The sequence below is a fragment of the Nicotiana sylvestris genome, chromosome 9, assembly GCF_000393655.2.
Source record: "Nicotiana sylvestris chromosome 9, ASM39365v2, whole genome shotgun sequence".
Taxonomy (NCBI): domain Eukaryota; kingdom Viridiplantae; phylum Streptophyta; class Magnoliopsida; order Solanales; family Solanaceae; genus Nicotiana; species Nicotiana sylvestris.
The window spans coordinates 40402447-40422610 of record NC_091065.1 but is presented as its reverse complement, the minus strand read 5'-3'; the positions used below and the strand labels follow the sequence as shown (position 1 = coordinate 40422610).

The 20164-nt window shown below is 40.1% G+C and overlaps 1 protein-coding gene across 1 annotated transcript; it reads right to left on the bottom strand.

Annotated features, from left to right (window-relative positions):
* Nucleotides 1-17917: 17917 nt before the first annotated feature.
* LOC138877480 (uncharacterized) lies at nucleotides 17918-19548 on the bottom strand. The gene is made up of 4 exons (XM_070157091.1): nucleotides 19228-19548; nucleotides 18538-19155; nucleotides 18262-18492; nucleotides 17918-18148 (listed from the first exon to the last, which is right to left on the bottom strand). The coding sequence occupies exons 1-4, from the start codon at nucleotides 19546-19548 to the stop codon at nucleotides 17918-17920; spliced, it is 1401 nt and encodes a 466-aa protein (XP_070013192.1).
* Nucleotides 19549-20164: the final 616 nt, after the last annotated feature.

Here is a 20164-nt window from a genome sequence, read left to right as displayed (position 1 = left end):
AAATTGAGATCTATATCTCAATTTTGTAAAATCCCTAAATTCTACCCAAATCCCTAATTTTTATCATGAAATTCATAGATGAAAGATTAAAATCAATGGGTGATTGTGGAAATACATCAAAACAAGTTAAAAATCACTAACCAATAAAGTGGGGATGAAATCTTCAAAATCGCCTCTAGGCCAAGCTCTAGCTTTCAAAATGGTAATGGTCAAATCCCCACTTTCAACACTTTAAATATCTAGGCATCAGGTGTTCCTCGCGTTCGCGAAACGTGAAGCACCTAACGCGTTCGCGAAGAGAACTGGCCAAAAGGCCATAGTGTTCGTGAGGTCCTATTCACATTCCTAAAGGGTAAATTCCCTACGTGCCTTCGCGTTCGCGAACCCCAGTTCGTGCTCGCAATGAGAAACTGCCCACCTTCCCCGTAGATCACCCCCAGGCATCGCGTTCGCGAGATGCCTATTATGTTCGCGAAGGGTAAGCCCCCTATTGCTTCGTGTTCACGGACGACCCTTGCATTGGCGAAGAAGAATCAGTCCCTAGCCCAAGTTTCCCCTTCACGATCGCGAATTACAATGCACCATACATAAGAAACAACAGTTTTTACAAGTTTAAAAATGGCCAGAAGCCTATCCGAAACTCACCCGAGCCCCTCGGGCTCCAAACCAATCATGCACACAAGCGTAATAACATCGTATAAACTCTCTCATGTGATCAAACACCAAAATAACATCTAGAACCATGAATCGGACATCAAAACGCATGAAATTCAACCAAGCGTCCGAATCCTATCAAACCAACTCTGAATTACACAAAATTTTACAGACAAGTTTCAAATAGCAAACAGACCTATTCCAAGTCTCAAAACCAAAACCCGAACTCGATAACCATAAAGTCAACCTACGATCAAACCTAGGGAGCTTTCATACATTCCAATTGCTAACTTTCGGCAAAACAAGTCAAATCAACCTAGGGACCTCCGAATTCAATTATGAGCATACACCCAAGTCCAAAATCACAATACGAAGCTATCAGAATCCTCAATACATCGATCCAGGGTATTTTTCCAAAATGTTGACCATAGTCAACTAAACATCATTTTAAGTTAAAAATTACTTTTTCTTCTATATTCTATGTAAAATGTTTCCGGAAGACAACACAGACTAAGCAAGCAAATCAAGAAACATCAAATGAAGCTAATAGAGGTCTCGGAACACGAAAATAAGGGCTAGTGCTCAAAACAACCTATCGGCTCGTCACATTCTCTACTTCTAAAAGAAACGTTCATCCTCGAACGAACACAGAAAAATACCTGGACTGGTAAAAAGGTGTGAGTATCTTCTCCGCATGTCGTACTCGGACTCTCACATAACTGCCTCAATCAGCTCACATTCCATTGTACTTTCACCGAAGGAAAACTCTCAGATCTCAACTTTCGAATCTTTCAGGCTAGAATAGCCACCAGTTCTTCCTCACAGGCTAAATTTTCATCGAGCTGTCCTCATGGTTCTTCCGAAGCATAAAAATGTGAAATACCGGATGTACCCCTGATAGGGTAGGAGGCAATGCAAGCTTGTAAGCAACCTCCCCAACTCTCTCCAAGATACCAAATGGACCAATAAACCTCGGGCTCAACTTGTCCTTCTTCCAAAACTGCATCACGCGACACTCGGAGAAGAACCTTCTCACCTACCATGTATGCTACATCTCGAACCTTCTGGTCTGCATAACTTTATTGCCTGGATTGAGCTACATGAAGTCGTTCCTGAATCACCTTAACCTTATCTGTAGTATCACGGACCAAATCAGTGCCTAGCAACCTAGCCTCTCGGAGCTCAAACCAACCAATCAGTGAACCACATCGCCTCCCATATAATGTAACACCCCGTAAATCCGGATTAGTTGTGGATGTGTTAAATGAGTATTAATATGATCTTTTAGACATGTAAAGCCCTATCGGGATGAGTATGGGTAATATAACACTCCGTAAATCTGAATCAGCCTTGTGCGGACGAGGACTATTAATATGATGGTTTTCAATTGGATATGATAATAAGTGTATGAGGTATATCATAAGTGATTTGGGGTCTAAGGAGAGACATAAGTCTAAGACAAGTTGGAAAATTACATGAAAGACTAAAATTTCAAATGAAAGTTCTTTGAGTCTAATTTCCAACGCTTTAAACCGTTCGTCATTTGGATATTTCTACAAGAAGTTATGACCAAATTACCAACGGCTGGCGGAGGAGTGTGCGGATGCGAAACATCCGAGGCCGTGTCCCAAAAGAGGGGTTGGCAGTGAAGTGCTTCCATAGAATCCGGGTCAGCATCCGAGCTCCTGATAGGAGTGAACTGGGGATGCGAAACATCCGAGGCCGCATTCGAAATCTAGGCCTATAAACACAATTTCGGGTCCATCTTCCCCCATTTTTTGGACGAATTTTAGGATTTTCCTCCAGTCTCTCAAGACCTCCAACCCCTCCCATCTTCAAGGTAAGAAATCCCCATTATCTTGGTGTAGATTCCATCATTTCTACACTAGTATTGATGAAATCTACACATAAAATACTTAGATCTTCAAGAGATTTTTTCAAGAACTCAAACGAGGGTTTTGCAAGATTTCTTCCAAAAAAGTAATCCTACACCCTTAGACTTACATGTATGAATTTATTAAGGGAATATGAGTATGAATAAGTATTGGAACTCTTGGTATGGTGATTGAAAGCCATAAGTTCCCAATTTAATTACATAACTATTGTAGAGATTGAAAGATGATTATTTGATGAAATTTTGTTGGTTGGGTATGGATGGATGGTCATATATGTGATGTTGGAAGTTATAAATTGGTTAATCATGTTGGTGGGATAAATTGTTGATGAATGGTGGTAGTTGGATGAACTAATTATATGGTGATGAGATGTAGAGATTTATGCCTACAAGGTATTTGATAATATGCCTAAATGGCTTAAGTTATGGAATTTGTTACTAATATTGGTTCCATGGGATATTAATATTGTAGATTGAAGGTTCTTAGTATTGTGGATCACTAAGGGGCGAAATTAAGGTATGTGAGGCTAACTCTCTATGTTTGGGAATGTTAATGATTCTCCATACATTACGTTTCTTTTTACAACGTTACTAATTGCCTCAAAAATATAGTTAAGCCTAGTTCCTTGAATAGTTACAGAACTTCTATTCTCTAGCTTCATAACTCGTTCATGACTTTCACTCTGAACGTTGTGAGCTCAGTGCATATTCAATATAGACTTGGGTTTGATGCCTCCGAGTCTCAGTACAGATTACTCAGCATCATAAGCAATTGAAGTTTCAATGTTCATAATCAGTTCAAGAATACATGTCTCAGTCTAGTCCCATTCAGTATTCCAGTATCATATAACTCAGTGTGATTCAGTATCATGTGTTGCGGTATGATTCTCAGTTCCTAATTTTGAATCCCTGAATGTTGAACACCTGTATTTGGGCTTGAGGGCGTAGTTTATGCTTTGTGCATGTTTGAGCATGAGGCTGTAGTTTATGTTTTATGCATTTTGGGCCTGAGGCCATAATGATGTATATATATACTTGGGCACGAGGCTGCAGTTTGTGCACATATATATTGGGCCTGAGGCCGTAGTTTAATATTCAGATAAACATGTTATTCATCATTCAGAAGAGGGAGTATTCATATCCTTACTTGCTTTATTCAGTTCAGTTATCAGCTATCATTTCAATCATCAGTTATTAGTTATTATCTCAGTTATCATTTTAGTTTCAGTTTCAACAGTTATAATTTCAGTTATCAATTATCAATTCCCAGTTATCAGCCCAGTATTAGTGTCACCATTTATAATTCTCTTTTAGTTGCTTTACATACCAGTGCAATTCAAATGTACTGATGTCCCTTTTTGCCCGGGGCCTGCATCTCACGATGCAGTATTGATTTATAAGTAGATGATTCAGAGTGCTAGGATTCTCGTACCAGCTATTTGGTGATCCCCAATTCTTTCAAGGCATTATCATTACTTTACAGTCTTTTTGTATTTACATACAGTAAGTATTTTCAGTACTCAAATAGAGGCTTCATAGACTAGAGTAACAGTTAGACAGAGTCACAAGTTTTTGTGTTAAGCAATGTTGTCTACAGACATGTTTCAGACTTGTATTAGTGTTTCCATACTTTGATTTTTATCCTTCAGAATTTCAGTATATCAGCATGTGTTAGTTTATCTTCCGCATTTAGTATGTTATGATATCACATGTTGATTCAGCAAGCCAGTTGGTTTGCTCAGTCATATGTAGTCAGGCACCGAGTGTCGTGTTACGTCCAGGCCAAAGTTTGGGAAGTGACAAAGCTTGGTATCAGAGCATTAGGTTCAAGTGTCCTAGGGAGTCTATGAAGCCATGTCTAGTGGAGTGTCCTTTATATGTGTGTGCCGGCCATGCATATAAATGGTTAACTACCAAGACATTCAAGATTGTCTCATTTCTTTCTACTCTAGATCGTGCCATGAAACTTAGAGCAATAGGTAACCTTCTGTTCCTATCAAATTCAAGACGTATCGAATGCCCATGTGTAGGAAAACCCAAGGTGCTAGCGAGGATTATTGCCTATTGGGGTATAATTATTCAGTACATGTTGGTAACAAGTGAGACTTAAGAGGATGTTGAAAGTGAGATACAATGTATAGTAGTACATATTAGTACATAACCTTATTAGAAAGTATGAAAACAGTCATCATGTCTTATGGTTATCAACTTACCTCAATTACCGGTTATACAGTCTTTTAGTTAGCGGGTCTATGGTTATTCAGTATGCTAGTTACTGAAACCCCGAACGCATGTTAGAACCCGAAGAGTTTAAGTTAAACCCGAAGTACAGTGGCAGTGGGGAAAAAATCAGCTAGCAGTAAGGGATAAAACTACAAAAGAATAGCCTTTAGGAATTATCAAAATGTGGTTTCCCCAAGATTGACCGTGTGAGAAAAGTTAAATTATTAAGATTGTGTATGATAGTTGTGAATATATTAGCTTTATGTTATGTAAATAATTTATTTCTTCCTAGTAAGAAAGATTTCTCAGAAGTAAGTTGGAAGATGAGTCATCATTAACGTGGAGTGCAAAGAATTGCAGAAAATAAGGAAAGTTATTTGGATCCCAACAAAAAGAGAAAGATCTGCAAGTATAAGACCATTGGTCTAAGGAGTGATGTGAAAATTTTCAGTAAGTCCAGTTATATATTTGAAACCGAATAATTAGCATGGGATATGAAAAAGAAAATTAGTTCGGTAGTGAGGGAAAATCATATAATTACCACCAGGAATATGTCTAGCATGTGTAAGAAACACAAAGAGAGTAGATTGAACACTGAGCTTAGTTATTGATGATAAAGTGATCACAGAAAAGCTATAAAATCATGGCCATTTATGTGTTATGGGGGTAGTTCCATTGCACGAGGCTTTAAAATTTGGAGTACATGTCAAAAACTTAGTTCACAATAACACTATAAGTGTTTTCAGGAAGTGCTTAAGAAGATAATCAAGTGTGGGAAGTATAATTCATGATTGAGGTAGATAAGAGAACTCTGGTGAAAGAAGTTCACATCTTAGCCCATCTAGGTGTTCAATTTGCGTACTCCAAAGATAGTGGAGTTGTTGTCTAGAATATGACTTGTTCCTCCTTAGTAGCCGAAGTGAAGGAGAAATAGTTTGATGATCCCTACTTGTTGTAGCTGAAAGGGGGGATTCACAAGCATAAGATGATGGCTTTTAAACTAGGGGAGATGGTAGTACTTTGAGGTACCACGATAGATTGTGGGACCTAGTGAAGGAGGAAAATGTTAGAAGCCCATAATTCCAGGTATTCTGTCTACCCTGGTTCCCCAAAGATGTATCATAATCTCAAGGAGATTTATTGGTGGAACGACATGAGCCACTTCTTCACAAAATTTGTGGCCAAGTATATGAATTGCCAGCAAATGAAAGTCGAGCAGCAGGAAACCAAGTGTTTATCTCAGAATACACATATTCTTTAGTGAAGATGGTAAATATGGACCTTATAATAGGATTATCTCACTCATTAAAAAGCATGATTTGTATGGGCGAAAGTGTAGCTCATCGATTGACTGGTTCGAAGTTAGCAAAGCAGAGTAGTTGAGACCAAATTTGGTCCATCAATCTATGGAGAAATTTAAGTTCATTCAAGAGAATTTGAAGACAGCTCAGAGTCGCCAAAAGTCCTATTCGAACATGCAACATAGAGACCTAGAGTTTCAAGTTGAGGATTGGGTGTTTATAAACGTTTCAATTATGAAAGATGTTATAAGAGTTGGGAAGAAAGGAAAGCTCAATCCCTGATACATTGGCCCATATAGGATCCTATGAAGCGGGTAAGTAGCTTATGAGTTAGATTTTCCACCATAATTAGCGGTTGTACACCAGTATTTCAAGTGTAATGTTATAACAATCAAGTTTCCAGTATTCAAATATCATGTCACGACAATTGTGTTCCCAGTATTCAGATCTCATGTTAGAACATTCAAGCCAGTTCAGTACTCAGATACTCATGTCAGTCTAGTACTCAGATATTCATGCCAACTTAGTACTCAGATATTAATGTCAGTTCAGTGATCATATGTTCACGTCAGTTCAGTACTCGATTATTCGTGCCGGTTTAGTATTCATATATCCACGTTAGTTTAGAATTCATGTATCAATAACAGACAAGTATTCATGTATATTTTTCATGTTATGCATATTATGATGCCTATGAAGCTAGTGTTATGCTCTGTTAGCTGGTAGATATTTTGGAGAAATATCGAAGCTAACTAACCTTCTCATTCAGACCTTGTTGATACCCAATTTTTTTCGTATATTTTTAATATGCAAAATACTTTCAAAATAGCATGAATATGCATATATAAGTATGTCCCAAGGTTTTAATATTTTTCTCTTAATAGTAAGGGTTTTTAAATCAATTTATTGCCTTATTTTAGCAAGAAAACCCCAATAATTGTTCCCAAAATTATCATTTTGGTGATTCATCTATTGGATTCTCATATTTGAATTAAATATAGCTAACATATATTTTTGCATATGTTTTTATAAATTTATTTAGTATTTTTAAAGCTAAATTGCACGTAATTGCGATATTAACCTTTTTAAGATTTAATGGTGTTTATATTTATAAAATTAACTTCAGTATTTTTAATTGGATAATTATGTATTATAAATCATTTTGATGCTTTCAATTTATTTTTGGAAATTAATTGACTATTTTTTATAATTTTAAAGGAAAAAACTGGCTATTTAAATAATAGCCCAATTCGTTTCAATTTTAGCCTAAAATCTGACCCCTAATTGGACCCCAATTTCAGCCCAATTTTAATTAAAACCCGACCCAGGCCCCAATTACACCTACCCGACCCAAAACCTTATGAAATCCTGGCCGTTGATCAAAAAGATCAATCACCCTCATCCGTCCTTACCGTTTTTAACCAAACGACCCCCCAATACCCCTATCAGTCCTCACTCATCTCTATCTCTATACTTCTAGTTCTCTCTAGAACCTTCCCTCTCCTCTCCTCTCCAATGAGTTCTGTTCATCTTCTCCGGCCACCTTCTAACCTAAATCTATGGTGGTCTCACCACCCACCAAGCCACCTATGGCTCCTCAAGTTTGGTTAACTAAAGCTTCATGACTCGACCATGAAGATTTGGGTCCAGACCTCTGATGATTCAAGCTTTACTACCATCTCCGGCCCTGCTCCGACAAGCTATGTCTGTTTCGAGCCTGGCTACGACTCCTTCTGTTTAGATCCAAGCCTTTCTCACCGTTTGGGTTCCTCTGAAAACCCTAGCTTTAAGGTTTTTCTAATCTCTTTAGATCTGTTCCGGATCTATGCTTTCCCTAAGTTTTTAAATGATTTTCTAGATTTTCTTTCAAAAAACTATACTTTCGAAACCATCTCTTTTTCCGATCTAGGGTTTTTCTGAAATATTTAGATGTTTCTTTGATTTTCTCTTTCTTTTGTGTGTTCCTTCTACTATATTTTCCTCTATTGTGTTCTCGTGTGTTTCTTCTACTGTATTTTCCTCTACTGTGATTCTTGTGTGTTTCTTCTACTATATTTTCCCCTTACTGTGTTCTTGAGTGTTTCTTATTAAGTTTCCTACACTATGTTCTAGTTAAGTTTCTTCTAATATTTCTTAATATGTTTCTCATACTGTTCTTATCAATTTCTCCAGTATGTTTCGTATTAGTTTCTTCTACCATGTTTTCTTCGAACTCTTCTGCTATGTTTTGCATGTTACTCTTCTATCATGTTTCTCATGGGTTTTGTTGCTGAGAGTAACATGTTAAAGGTTTCAATTCTTTTCTGAGACCTCTGAACCTGTTTCGACTCAATTACTTGTCCTCTCATCTCTACACTCGATTGATGGTAGAAACTAGAATTTGGGGGTTCTTCCTATTTTGGAAACCATTGGCTATGTGATTTACTTGAACTGGTTTTATTTTAAAAACCCTAACTCTTTCAGACCAGTTCCGAGTCTCTAAACTGAGTTTTGAAATCCTTGTTTTTCATATGATTCTGACTTTTGCTTTACACTGGATCTTTTTTGCTACTTCTCTTCTACATTTCTAACCTATGTGACAACCATGCTCCCGTAGCCTATATCTACTGATTTTGCAATAAAACGACATATTCTTTCAGCTTGACATGTCTGTATGCTCTTTATATGTGATGAACTTCCCTCTAAAATAGCTTTCAAAATTGGGATTGGTTCAGACTTCCTTCTTAATAGGTCTGATTGATTTCTTTCCATTGTTTGCTGATTTTCCTGTGATTCGACTTAAGTTAAAACCTTTCTCAGCTTTTCTGACTTGGTTCATTCATGGACCAATAATTACAATATCTCTAACTCTTGATTTATTGGCTACTAATTGATTTTCTTACCTTATTTGTACAACCGTGTATTTCAAAATTATGTCCCTTAAATAACCTTTTATGTATTTTCCCCTAATTGTATGCTTTGCACAAAAGGTTTATTGGACTTCTTCCCTTAAGTAGTTTTCCCGTTTGAATCAGAATTCCTTAATTAAAGGAAGTCTTGTGTGATTGATTCTTAATTGATAATCAGTTCCTTAACTGTTTTCTTACCTTATTTCTGCCTGATTTTCACACTATAAAGGCACGCCTCTTTCGCAAACTCAGAAAGGAATTCACAATCTTTCTGAACTCACATTCATACACAATAGTATTCTCTCTTGTCTGCACTGTGGCCTGTTTACAAGACCTACTACTTTTCTCTATTTGTTTCTTTGAAACTGGTATGTCCTGATTTAAGCTTTAGCACCACAACAATGTGTTTATTACTGCTTTTATATCTAGTCTACTTACTGTTTCTGTACTTGAATTAGCATGCTAATTTCTTTCCACATGCTCCTATTATGAATCCCAAAACCCCTGCCCCTATGTGTTTGAGCTATGGTTTAAGGCATGACAATATTCAAATTATTGTCCATGAACTAAACTTGATCCCTTAGGATCTGATAATGCCCAACTATGCCTTTTAAAAGACAAAGCGGTCGCTGCAAATATAATTCGGTTTTAAGTCCGGAATCGAATCCTCAGGGAACTAACTTATCTATTACACTTTTCGGCAATGTTATTATCAACTTAATCAATTTCTAGATGCAAGATATTTGATCAATAAAGATTGGGTTCTTTTGTTTAACTACTTCACTACTATTAAAAATAACAATAAGCTAAAACAAAGATAATTCAATGGTAAAAAGGTCTAGGGCAGTGATTTCCCCAATTGCTAGTTTAGGTCTTGACTCTTCCGCTATAATCTCGCCGTAATACTCTATGAGGATTAAGAGTTATGGGCTATTGTAATGATCTATCGATCAACTATAATAATTTACTAGAGCATTCTCTCAAACTACTCTAGCTGTCTATGGTTATGCAACTCTAAATTATCCCACCAAAGTTTTGTTATCTCTAAACCCACTTTTAAGTTCAAGTATGAATCTCTTAAATTACCCAAAAGTGGTGTTGTTCAACAGCTATCTAACCTAATATTCTTTCTCAAGCAATATAAGGTAATTATACACGATTAATCAAGGGCCCATTCAATTAATCACCATACAAAACATAGTTGAACAATCATATCGTAAATCCGGCTCGATTATAACAACTTGAGTCAAGACTTCAACCAACAATTGGTTCCATCAACCCTAGATAAGTGTTTAGCTACTCATAACAAAATAAGAGAGAACTACTAAATTATTCATAATATAAAATTGCAAGAATTAAAAGGAGATAGAAAAACTCTAATGTTTGGTTGATCTTCTCACACTTGTTCTTCCTCCAAAGTAGTCTAAAATTAGTTTCCTTCTTCAGTTGGGCGAGTTTCTAAAGCTTATAAGGGTTCTACAAAAGTTTCCCCGAAATTACACTTTGGTCCACAACTTCCAGCAGAGTGAACAGTTCACCGCGGTCGCGGCCAACCGCGGTCGACCGCGGTGAACACTGAGCTTTCTGTCTCCCTTCATTAATCAGCCACGGTTCGCCGCGGTGCCACGCGGTCGCGATGGCCTTCTTGCCTAGACCATTTATGTTTCTTTGTGTTCGGGTACTTCTCGAGTGGGCGTTTTTCTTCACATTATCGCCTCCAAAACACTCCATGTTGCTTCCTCTCATATAATATTCCCTGCTAAACAAAAGAACACTATTTAGAGCATTTTGTTGGCAATTTATCTATAAAACAACAACAAAGTATGGTCATATTAAGGTGTAAATATCAACTATATAGCCTACTACCAACACCCCACACTTAAATCATTGCTTGTCCTCGAGCAATCCACCACACTCCATCAAGATTTATTCCCTAAGCTTTTCCTTTAACAACTAACACCATGAACATTTTACAAAAACAATTTGCACCTAGTAGTGAACAACCTTTACTCCATGAGTCAAACCTTTTGTACCATGCACATCCGCACTTACTCAAACTACTCTATACAAGAGTCAAGACTTACCTTTCCTTTGTGAATCACATGCCCTCACATCACACAAGAGAGTAGTTCCACATATAACTATAATTAAAACAAGTAGGAACTGAGATAGATAGAATTCGCTCACTCTCAGAAAGAACGTTCACATGCCACAAAGATGCACCATAGGCTTGCCCGTAGTGTAATACTTTACTAATTGAGCTCATTCAGTCTAAGATCAATAGGACTTTACTTGGTTGTAATGTAGGCTAAGGGACAGGCAGGATATATTTAGGTATAGTGACTAACCTCCCTAAGCACTTTTTAATACAATTACATTAACTCAAAGATCATAGTTGTGCCAACCAACACTCCACCTCATTTGTTTAAAACATCCCCTTCCATTAGGTACAATTTGTACAAGCCACCACTTCTCAACCATTGTGAATATATATATATTTGTGGTGCTTTTTCTATATATATATATATATATATATATATATATTTTGTGGTTCTTTTTCTTTTACGCTTCAACTTCTACCTCTTTTCTCTATCTCAATGGTTCCACTCAAAAACCAAACCACCACCCCACACTTTTCCTTTTGCATATTTCCATTACCGTTCAAGTGCTTATTGGGAGGTAAAAGGGTTTAAACAGCCAGCTATTCAAACAATTGGGTAAGGTTTGCAATATGGCTGCCAAAGAATTAGGCTTATAGGCTCAACGGGGTTAACTACGATGTATTGCATTCAGGTGGGTCACTTTATATTTCTGGCTCAACAAAGAATGCCTATATCACTTCTAAAACTGAAAGACCTACTATTTCGCTTTGCACACACACAGGGCATGTTCTAGGCATCAAATATGAAACATGGAACACAGTAAAACTCATACACACATGGCACATGACTCACTCCGGATTGGGTTATCAAGACATTCTCTTTTGAGTGTTCAAGTTAGATGCAAACGTACAATTTTAAGGCACTCTAACAGGATTTAACCAATGAAGCTAGGTGTTGGACTCTAGTGTCTATCGTGTTTAGGTACTCCTAACCTAAAACTAAGAAGATCAAAAACAAAACTACCTATACCCGGTTCAAGCTAAACCCTTGGAAAAGAACCGTGACCCAAAGAAAAACCAAGGGGGAGTTACTACACTACCTAAAAAAAAAATCTTTTTGGTCTTTTCTCTAGACTACTTCCCTCAAGAAAATTGTCTAACGGATCCGTCATCAGGAAGAGTCTCCATATTCCACTTTTTTTTTTCCGACTTAGTCCCTTAAGAACCCCGCCGAAATAGATCTGTCGTCGGGACAAGTCATTTACTATTTAAGCTTTCCTAATGAACTATTACTCTACACCAAAACAATCAAAGTAAGACAAAATAAGCAAAATCAAACAGTCAATTATTACAATTACAAACATACAATGTAGTATCCCTACCCCACACTTAAAATGAAGACATGTCTCCATGGATCAAAATTTAAAGAACAGTGAGGTTAAGGAACTTCCCTGAAGGCTCACTCCTGATTGGAGACAGTGTCTGGGTTCACGTTGCATGCACGTCCCAACGCTCTCAACCAGCCCAAGAATTTCTTCTTCGATTTCACTTGCCTTTTGGCCACCGCATCAACAGGGACACCCAAATCGGTGACTGAGGTACGCAACCCAGCCATATCCTACTCTAAAGCTATCATACGGGTGCTCCAGCGTGGCTGTGATGGGCCTGCCACATCAAATCTCGGAGGAGGGGGAACCTCAACTACCTCAGCATCATCATCATCATCATCAGCCAAATCATCATCAGAGTCATAAACATTCACCACCGGCTCTCGTCCAATTCCAATTTTTCTTGCCCAGAATGGGGCTTTTAGTGGCAATCTCCCATCAACCCGAGAGTCTTCAGGGACTCGAGCAATATGACATAGCCGGGTGATTAGCGAAAGGAAGTAGTGGCCCTTGGTTAGCTGAGGTGATCGAATGAACATCTCATCATGAATGAGCCGTGCCACATCAAAATCAGTATGAGACATAAAACAGTGGATTGCGGACGCCCGTGGTAGATTAACATCTGTCGTGTTGCTGGATGGCAACAATCGACTGTTGATAATGGTGAGCCAACACTTGGCCTCCCAATTCAGACAGTGGGAGTTAAGAGTAATCCTGTGCTTGATCCATAGGTGTTCTCCGTCCGGCACACAGATAGTATCAAGTAGAGTACCCCACAAGGCCCGTGTTCCGCTAAAAGTACGATAAAGATCAAAGTCACCCCGAAACATAGGCAGACTGTATACCCTACGGATGGCGTCAAAGGATGCATTTACCGGGGTATTGCACACCATCACAACCCCATTATCATGTTCTGGCAGGTTTGCATAGAACTCCCTTACTAACTGGACATTAGCCTCCTCCGGTACCTCGAAGAAGATGTCCAGCTGACACCGCTGCAGCTCATTCAACATATTGGGGCATTCCACCTCCAAAGCCATTTGATCAATGTGTACCTATGGTTGTAGCTTCTTGGCCGCTTTCTAGTTGTACCTATTCTCCGCTGTGCTGGAGACAAACCGAGTGCTATCGAAATGAGGTGCACTGTCTTGGCTCCTAGATCGTTTGGAGCTTCCCGGTCCACTAATGGAGGGTCCGGTGTTTCGTCTCTTCCTGGAGGAGCTCATTGTACCTATCATACAACGAAATGCCTATTAGTGAGTGCGCAAAATATGTGACTATGTATGGTTACTCAGACTTCACAATACCCATGTCACAATAGCTCATTATATCCCCATTAGGGCAATTTCCCAAACACCTTGTGAGCAAGGCACTACCCAGCCACATCTAGCCCTCATGGGTACATCCAAATTCTTCCCCAATCAAGTATACTACAACACCACACACCCCACACTTACGTCATTCAATCACCTACCAATAACACCATTCAAACATGCAATTCACAGCCCCTTCACCAACTTAAAAACGAAATAGAAAAGCAAAAACAAGAAGAAAAAGAGTATACCAACAATTACATCTCAACACAACTTAAAATTATATAAACTACAACACAATACAACACAATGCCAAAGAAAAGAGAGAGAAGAGTTAAGACCTTACCTTAAAGGGGGAAGGAAGAGAGGAATTGGAGATGGGGGTGGTGTGAGTGAATGAGAAGAAGAAGAAGAAGAGAGGAATTGGGGAGGTTAGGGTTTAGAGAGAGAGAGAAATTGGGAATATGGGGGAGGGGTCGTATTTTGGGTTTAATAGGGGGGTTTGGGTTTAAGAGGGCGGGGGGGGGGGGGTGGGTTGTAAAATTAAAAGAGGAAGAAAAGAATGAAGAAAAATGGAAAAAAATTAAAATTACCTGGACCGACTGCGGTCGACCGCGATCGCGGTGGGTTTTAAAATCTGAGGCAGAAAGTTTACGCCTCACCGCGGTTTACCGTGGTCCACCGCAGTCATGGTGGGAAGAAATATTTGAGGCAGAATGTTTGCCTTCCACCGCGGTTTTCCGCGGTTCACCGCGGTCGCGGTGCTGGTTTTTTTTTGTAAGTTACATGAACAACTAATCAACACACTCGTGGGTTGCCTCCCACGCAGCGCCTGATTTAACGTCGCAACACGACGTCAACATTTGATCATCACTCCTCATCCGCGTACTGGGGTTCTCCCAAAGTGATTACCACTCTATCCCCTTTTTCATCAGACATGCCAGGGTAATGTTTCAACCTTTTCCCATTTACTGTGAACTTGTTTGTCCCGTCTTCTGATTCAATCTCTACAGCTTCACTCAAGAACAATTGTAGCACTCTAAAGGGTCCTGACCATCGGGACTTTAACTTACCTGGGAACAATCTCAATCTCGAGTTGTATAACAACACTAGATCTCCGGGTTTGAAGTTTCGATCCAAGATGTGCTTATCATGCATTAATTTCATCCTTTCTTTGTATAATCTAGCACTCTCAAAGGCCTGGAACCTGAATTCCTCGAGCTCATGTAATCCCGTGACTCTGTTAGTGCCTGCTGTCTCCATGTCTAAGTTCAACTGCCTCAATGCCCAAAGTGCTTTATGCTCTAGCTCAACTGGGAGGTGGCATGCCTTACCAAACACCAACCTGTACAGTGACATCCCAATTGGGGTTTTGAAGGCTGTGCAGTATGCCCACAATGCATCATCTAATTTCTTTGCCCAGTCTGTCCTTGTTGCATTCACTATTTTTGTGAGGACACTTTTAATCTCCCTATTGGACACTTCAATTTGCCCGCTTGATTGTGGGTGGTACGGGGTGGTCACTTTATGACGAACTCCATATTTTTCCAACAACCGTGCAAATGCTCTATTGCAGAAATGGGTTCCACCATCACTGAGTGTAACTCTTGGGGTACCAAAACGAGTGAACATGTTCTTATTTAGAAAGCCTAGTACTCCATTAGCATCATTGGTCGGAAGAGCCACTTCTTCGACCCACTTGGAGACATAGTCAACTGCTACCAATATGTACTTGTTACCATACAAGCTGACGAATGGCCCCATGAAGTCAATCCCCCACATGTCAAAAATCTCCACCTCTTGAATTGTGGTCATTGGCATCTCGTGTCTACGAGATATGTTGCCAGTTCTTTGGCATTTTTCGTAGCTTTTAACCCAAGCATGGGCATCCTTGAACAGAGTAGGCCAGTACAAGCCTAACTCCAACACCTTAGCTGCTATCCGAATCCCTCCAAAGTGTCCACCATATGGTGAAGCATGGCAAGCATGCAAAACAGAATGTTGATCTTTCTCGGGGATACACCTTCGGATCATGTTATCTACACATATTTTAAACAATAGAGGCTCATCCCAATAATGTCGACAATCATGAAAGAACTTTTTCTTTTGAATTGAGGAGAGTTCATAAGGTACAATACCACTTGCTAAATAATTAGCAATATCAACATACCAAGGTGCCTCCTCCATTGTCATTGCCAGTAATTGTTCATCCGGGAATGTCTATGTTATATCCTCAACCTCTACCTTCTTTTCAGCTCCTTCCAACCTTCCGAGGTGGTGAGCTACTTGGTTCTCTGTCCCTTTCCGGTCACGTATTTCCAGATCAAATTCTTGTAACAGAAGAACCCAGCGAATCAAGCGTGGCTTTGACTCCTTCCTTTCTATCGGGTATCTAATTGCTGCATGGTCAGTGTAAACAATAACTTTCGAGCCAATCAAATATGACCTGAATTTATCGAATGCAAAAACAACAACCAACATCTCCTTTTCCATCACAGTGTAATTGAGTTGTGCACCGCTCAGCGTTCTGCTTGCATAATAAATCGGGTGCATCAGTTTACCCTGTCGCTGCCCCAAGACTGCTCCTATGGCGTAGTCACTAGCGTCGCACATGAGCTCAAATGGTTGCTCCCAGTTGGGTGCAACAATGATGGGTGCAGTCACCAATCTTTTCTTCAGTTCCTCAAATGCCAACTTGCATTCATTAGAAAACACAAAGGGGTGATCCTTTTCAAGGAATTTGCATAATGGGTTAGCAATTTTTGAGAAATCTTTGATGAATCGCCTGTAGAACCCAGCGTGCCCAAGGAAACTTCTCACCGCCTTGACCGAAGTGGGCGGTGGTAGTTTTTCAATCACGTCAACCTTGGCATGGTCGACCTCAATTCCCTTACTGGACACTCGATGTCCCAGGAGTATCCCTTCCTGTACCATAAAATGGCACTTTTCCAAGTTCAACACTAAATTTGTCTCCACACATATTTTAAGCACTCTTCTTAAGTTGTGAAGACAGTCCTCAAATGAATCTCCCACCACGGAGAAATCATCCATAAAGACCTCCATAATATCCTCCACCATGTCTATGAAAATGGCTAACATGCACCATTAAAATGTCGCCGGTGCATTGGAAAGCCCAAAAGGCATTCTCCGAAAGGCGAAAATGGCATATGGACAAGTGAAGGATGTTTTCTCTCTATCTTCAAGGACTATTGATATCTGATTGTACCCCGAATAACCATCCAAGAAACAGAAGTGCGAGCACCCGACCAGCCTGTCCAACATTTGGTCAATGAAAGGCAAGGGGAAATGGTCTTTCTGGGTGGCTATGTTCAATTTTCGGTAATCCATGCAAATTTGCCATCCCGTGACTGTACGAGTTGAGATCAACTCATTGTTCTCGTATTGCACAACAGTTATTCCCCCCTTTTCGGCACACATTGGACATGACTGACCCAATTGCTATCAGAGATGGGGAAGATGATTTCCGCATCTAACCATTTGATCACTTCCTTCTTTACCACCTCCTTCATGTTCAGGTTCAGCCTTTATTGATGTTCTCTAGAAGGTTTGTGCCCTTCTTCCAAGAGAATCTTGTGCATACAGAAGGCTGGGCTGATACCCTTTATGTCTGCCATGGTCCAGCCAATGGCAGTCTTGCTTTCCTGTAGTACTTGTAAGAGCTGTTCTACCTGCACATCCAACAAACCGGATGATATAATAATAGGCAACGTAGAATCGGGGCCTAAGAAAATGTACCTGAGGTGAGCTGGGAGTGGATTTAGCTCCTTGGGTGGTTCCTCTACCGATGGTTTTGCTGGAGGTGTAGCCCTTTTTTCTAACTCAAGGGACTCGAACTGAGGTTCCCTTTTCCAGAATCCTTGGCCTTCAAGTGCCATGACCCAATCAACCAACCCTTCACCATCCATTTCTTCTAAATTTATCAGACATGCCTCCAATGGATCTTTAGCAGTCAGGGCCACATCATCTTCTTGCAGGATCACATCCACTGCCTCCACTAGAGAGCAATTCGCATATTCACTGGGTCTCCTCATAGATTGCTGAACATTGAATATGACTTCTTCATCATTCAGTCTCATTTTTAATTCCTAGTCTCACAATCAATCATGGCTCTCCCAGTGGCCAAACATGGCCTACCTAAATGATAGGTATCTCCTCATCTACCTGACAATCCAGAATAACAAAGTCTGCATGGAACACGAATTTCCCCACTTGCACTAATACATCATCAAGAATCCCTGTAGGTTTTTTTACCGTGCGGTCAGCCAGCTGCAGCAGCATCAAAGTCGGTCTAGCTCTGCCAATGCCCAGTTTGGTGTATACAGCCAGAGGCATCAAATTTATGCTAGCTTCCAAATCACATAATGCCTTTGCAAAGGCGTAACTCCCAATCGTGCACAGAATAGTGAAGCTACTGGGTCGAACATCTTTTGAGCCATCGGTCTAGTCACTACCGCGCTGCAGGTCTGCGTCAGAGTTACTGTGGATAGATCCTGAAAATCAAACTTCCGTGACATTAGGTCTTTCATTATCTTTGCATAACCTGGCATCTCCCTCAAGGCATCCATCAAAGGAATATTCAACTGAATTTGATGCAGCATCTCCATGAATTTCTTGTATTGATCTTCCTTATTTTGTTTTACCAGTCTCTGAGGGAATGGTGCAGGTATCACCCTTTGTGCACTGCTTGCTGGGTTCTCTCTGTTGGGTTTCTATGGCATAAGAGGCACCACCTGTTCTGTAGCTTGTTCATTTACCTTAGCCTTACCCTTTTCATCTTGACCCTGTTCAACTACCACTTCAGTCAGATTTGTTGGTTCATCTACCTCTAGTTGAATTGGCGTGGCTGGCATAGTCTCCTTGCTGGCTTGTGCAACCTCCTGCTCTTTGTCTAAATCTCTCCCATTTCGAAGACTTACAGCCATTAGCTGATTCGGGTTTTGCTCCTTAGGGTTAATATTTGTATCCGCTGGCAATGTTCCCTGAGGGTGATTGTTTAAAGCCATAGACAACTGCCCCAACTGAGTTTCGATGTTCTTTATAGCTGAATCATGTACTGCCAACTTTTCTTGCATCTTACTATTTGTTCCAATGAGTTGCTGGAGCATCCCCCTGATCTCTACCATGTTGTTTTCTTGCTGCTGAGGAGGTGGCTGATATGTCAACTGTTGCTGGTTCTGCTGTGGGTAGCCTTGTTGTCTCGGGTGGTATGGCACCATTTGGCCTTGAGCTTGTATGCCCCCAGGCTGAGGCATGTTGGGTCTGTATTGCTGATTTGGTGCCGCTCTCCACTGTTGTCCTCCTTGTCTCTGACCCTCAAAGTTGTTAACATAATTCATATCTTCCTTTGCCCCTTGATTTTCACCTTCTCCGCTCTATGAATACACATAAGACTGATTAACACAGGGTGTACACAGTCCTCCATTTGTCGTGTCAACAATATGCACCTGTTTGGTACCCATCTCATCTATCTTCTTTGTCAAAATACTCATCTGGGTTAGAAGTGTGTCCATGTTCTCCGCCTGTGAATTATTTGGGTCAAGGGGCACTGAATGCACCATGGGTGCCAGTGTTGTACCTCTAGTCATCCATCCCGAATTCTGGGACATCTTGTCAAGAAGGACCTTGCACTCGGTGAATGTCTTACTAAAAAATGCACCTCCAACTGAAATATCCACATTAGCCTTTAGATTATCAGCTAATCCCATGTAGAATCTCTGGCCAAGCATCTGGTCTAGAATGCCATGGTGAGGACACTTCACCAACATCCCTTTAAATCTTTCCCAAGTTTCTTGTAAGGTCTCAGTCGGTTGTTGCTTGTACTGCAATATTTCATCAATCTACCTTGTAGTCTTGTTAGGTGGGTAGAACTTATTCAAAAACTGCTTTACTACTTCCTCCCAGGTGACAATGGAATTGATTGGGAGCGAATTCAGCTAAGTCTGAGCTTCCCAGTCACAGAGAAGGGGAACAGTAATAGCTTGATAGCTTCTGGGGTCACATTTGGCTGCCTTTGAGTCATACAAATTGACAGAAATGTTTTCAAATGTTGCTGAGGGTCTTCAATGTGTGACCCAGAGAACAATCCCTTATTTTGCAGCAGATGCAACATGTTGTTGGTGATCTGGAATGTCTTCGCTTGTATTGTGGGTACAACTATGGCAGTTGCTAGGTTGTCAGCTGTGGGTTGAGCCTAATCATAAAGTGTAGCTTCTAGCACAAGAGGTTCCACCACTCTAACATTTGGGTCAGTTTGCTCATCCCTGATGTTTCCATTGACGTTCTCTACGTCACCCATGTCAAAGTCAAGATAATGTGGTTGTTGTGATTGTTGGATCCTCCTGTTGGCACAGTTTAATGCCTTGAATGTTTTCTCGGGGTCTG

Excerpts from the sequence above, each read along its gene's own strand:
- LOC138877480 (XM_070157091.1), bottom strand. The coding sequence starts at position 19,548 with ATGTTGGTGAAGTGTCCTCACCATGGCATTCTAGACCAGATGCTTGGC. Across the intron at positions 18,493-18,537 it reads ATGAAAAGGGTAAGGCTAAG|AAACCCAACAGAGAGAACCC; the intron begins GTAAATGAACAA and ends CTTATGCCATAG. Across the intron at positions 18,149-18,261 it reads ATTTTCAGGATCTATCCACA|GCATTATGTGATTTGGAAGC; the intron begins GTAACTCTGACG and ends GCCTTTGCAAAG.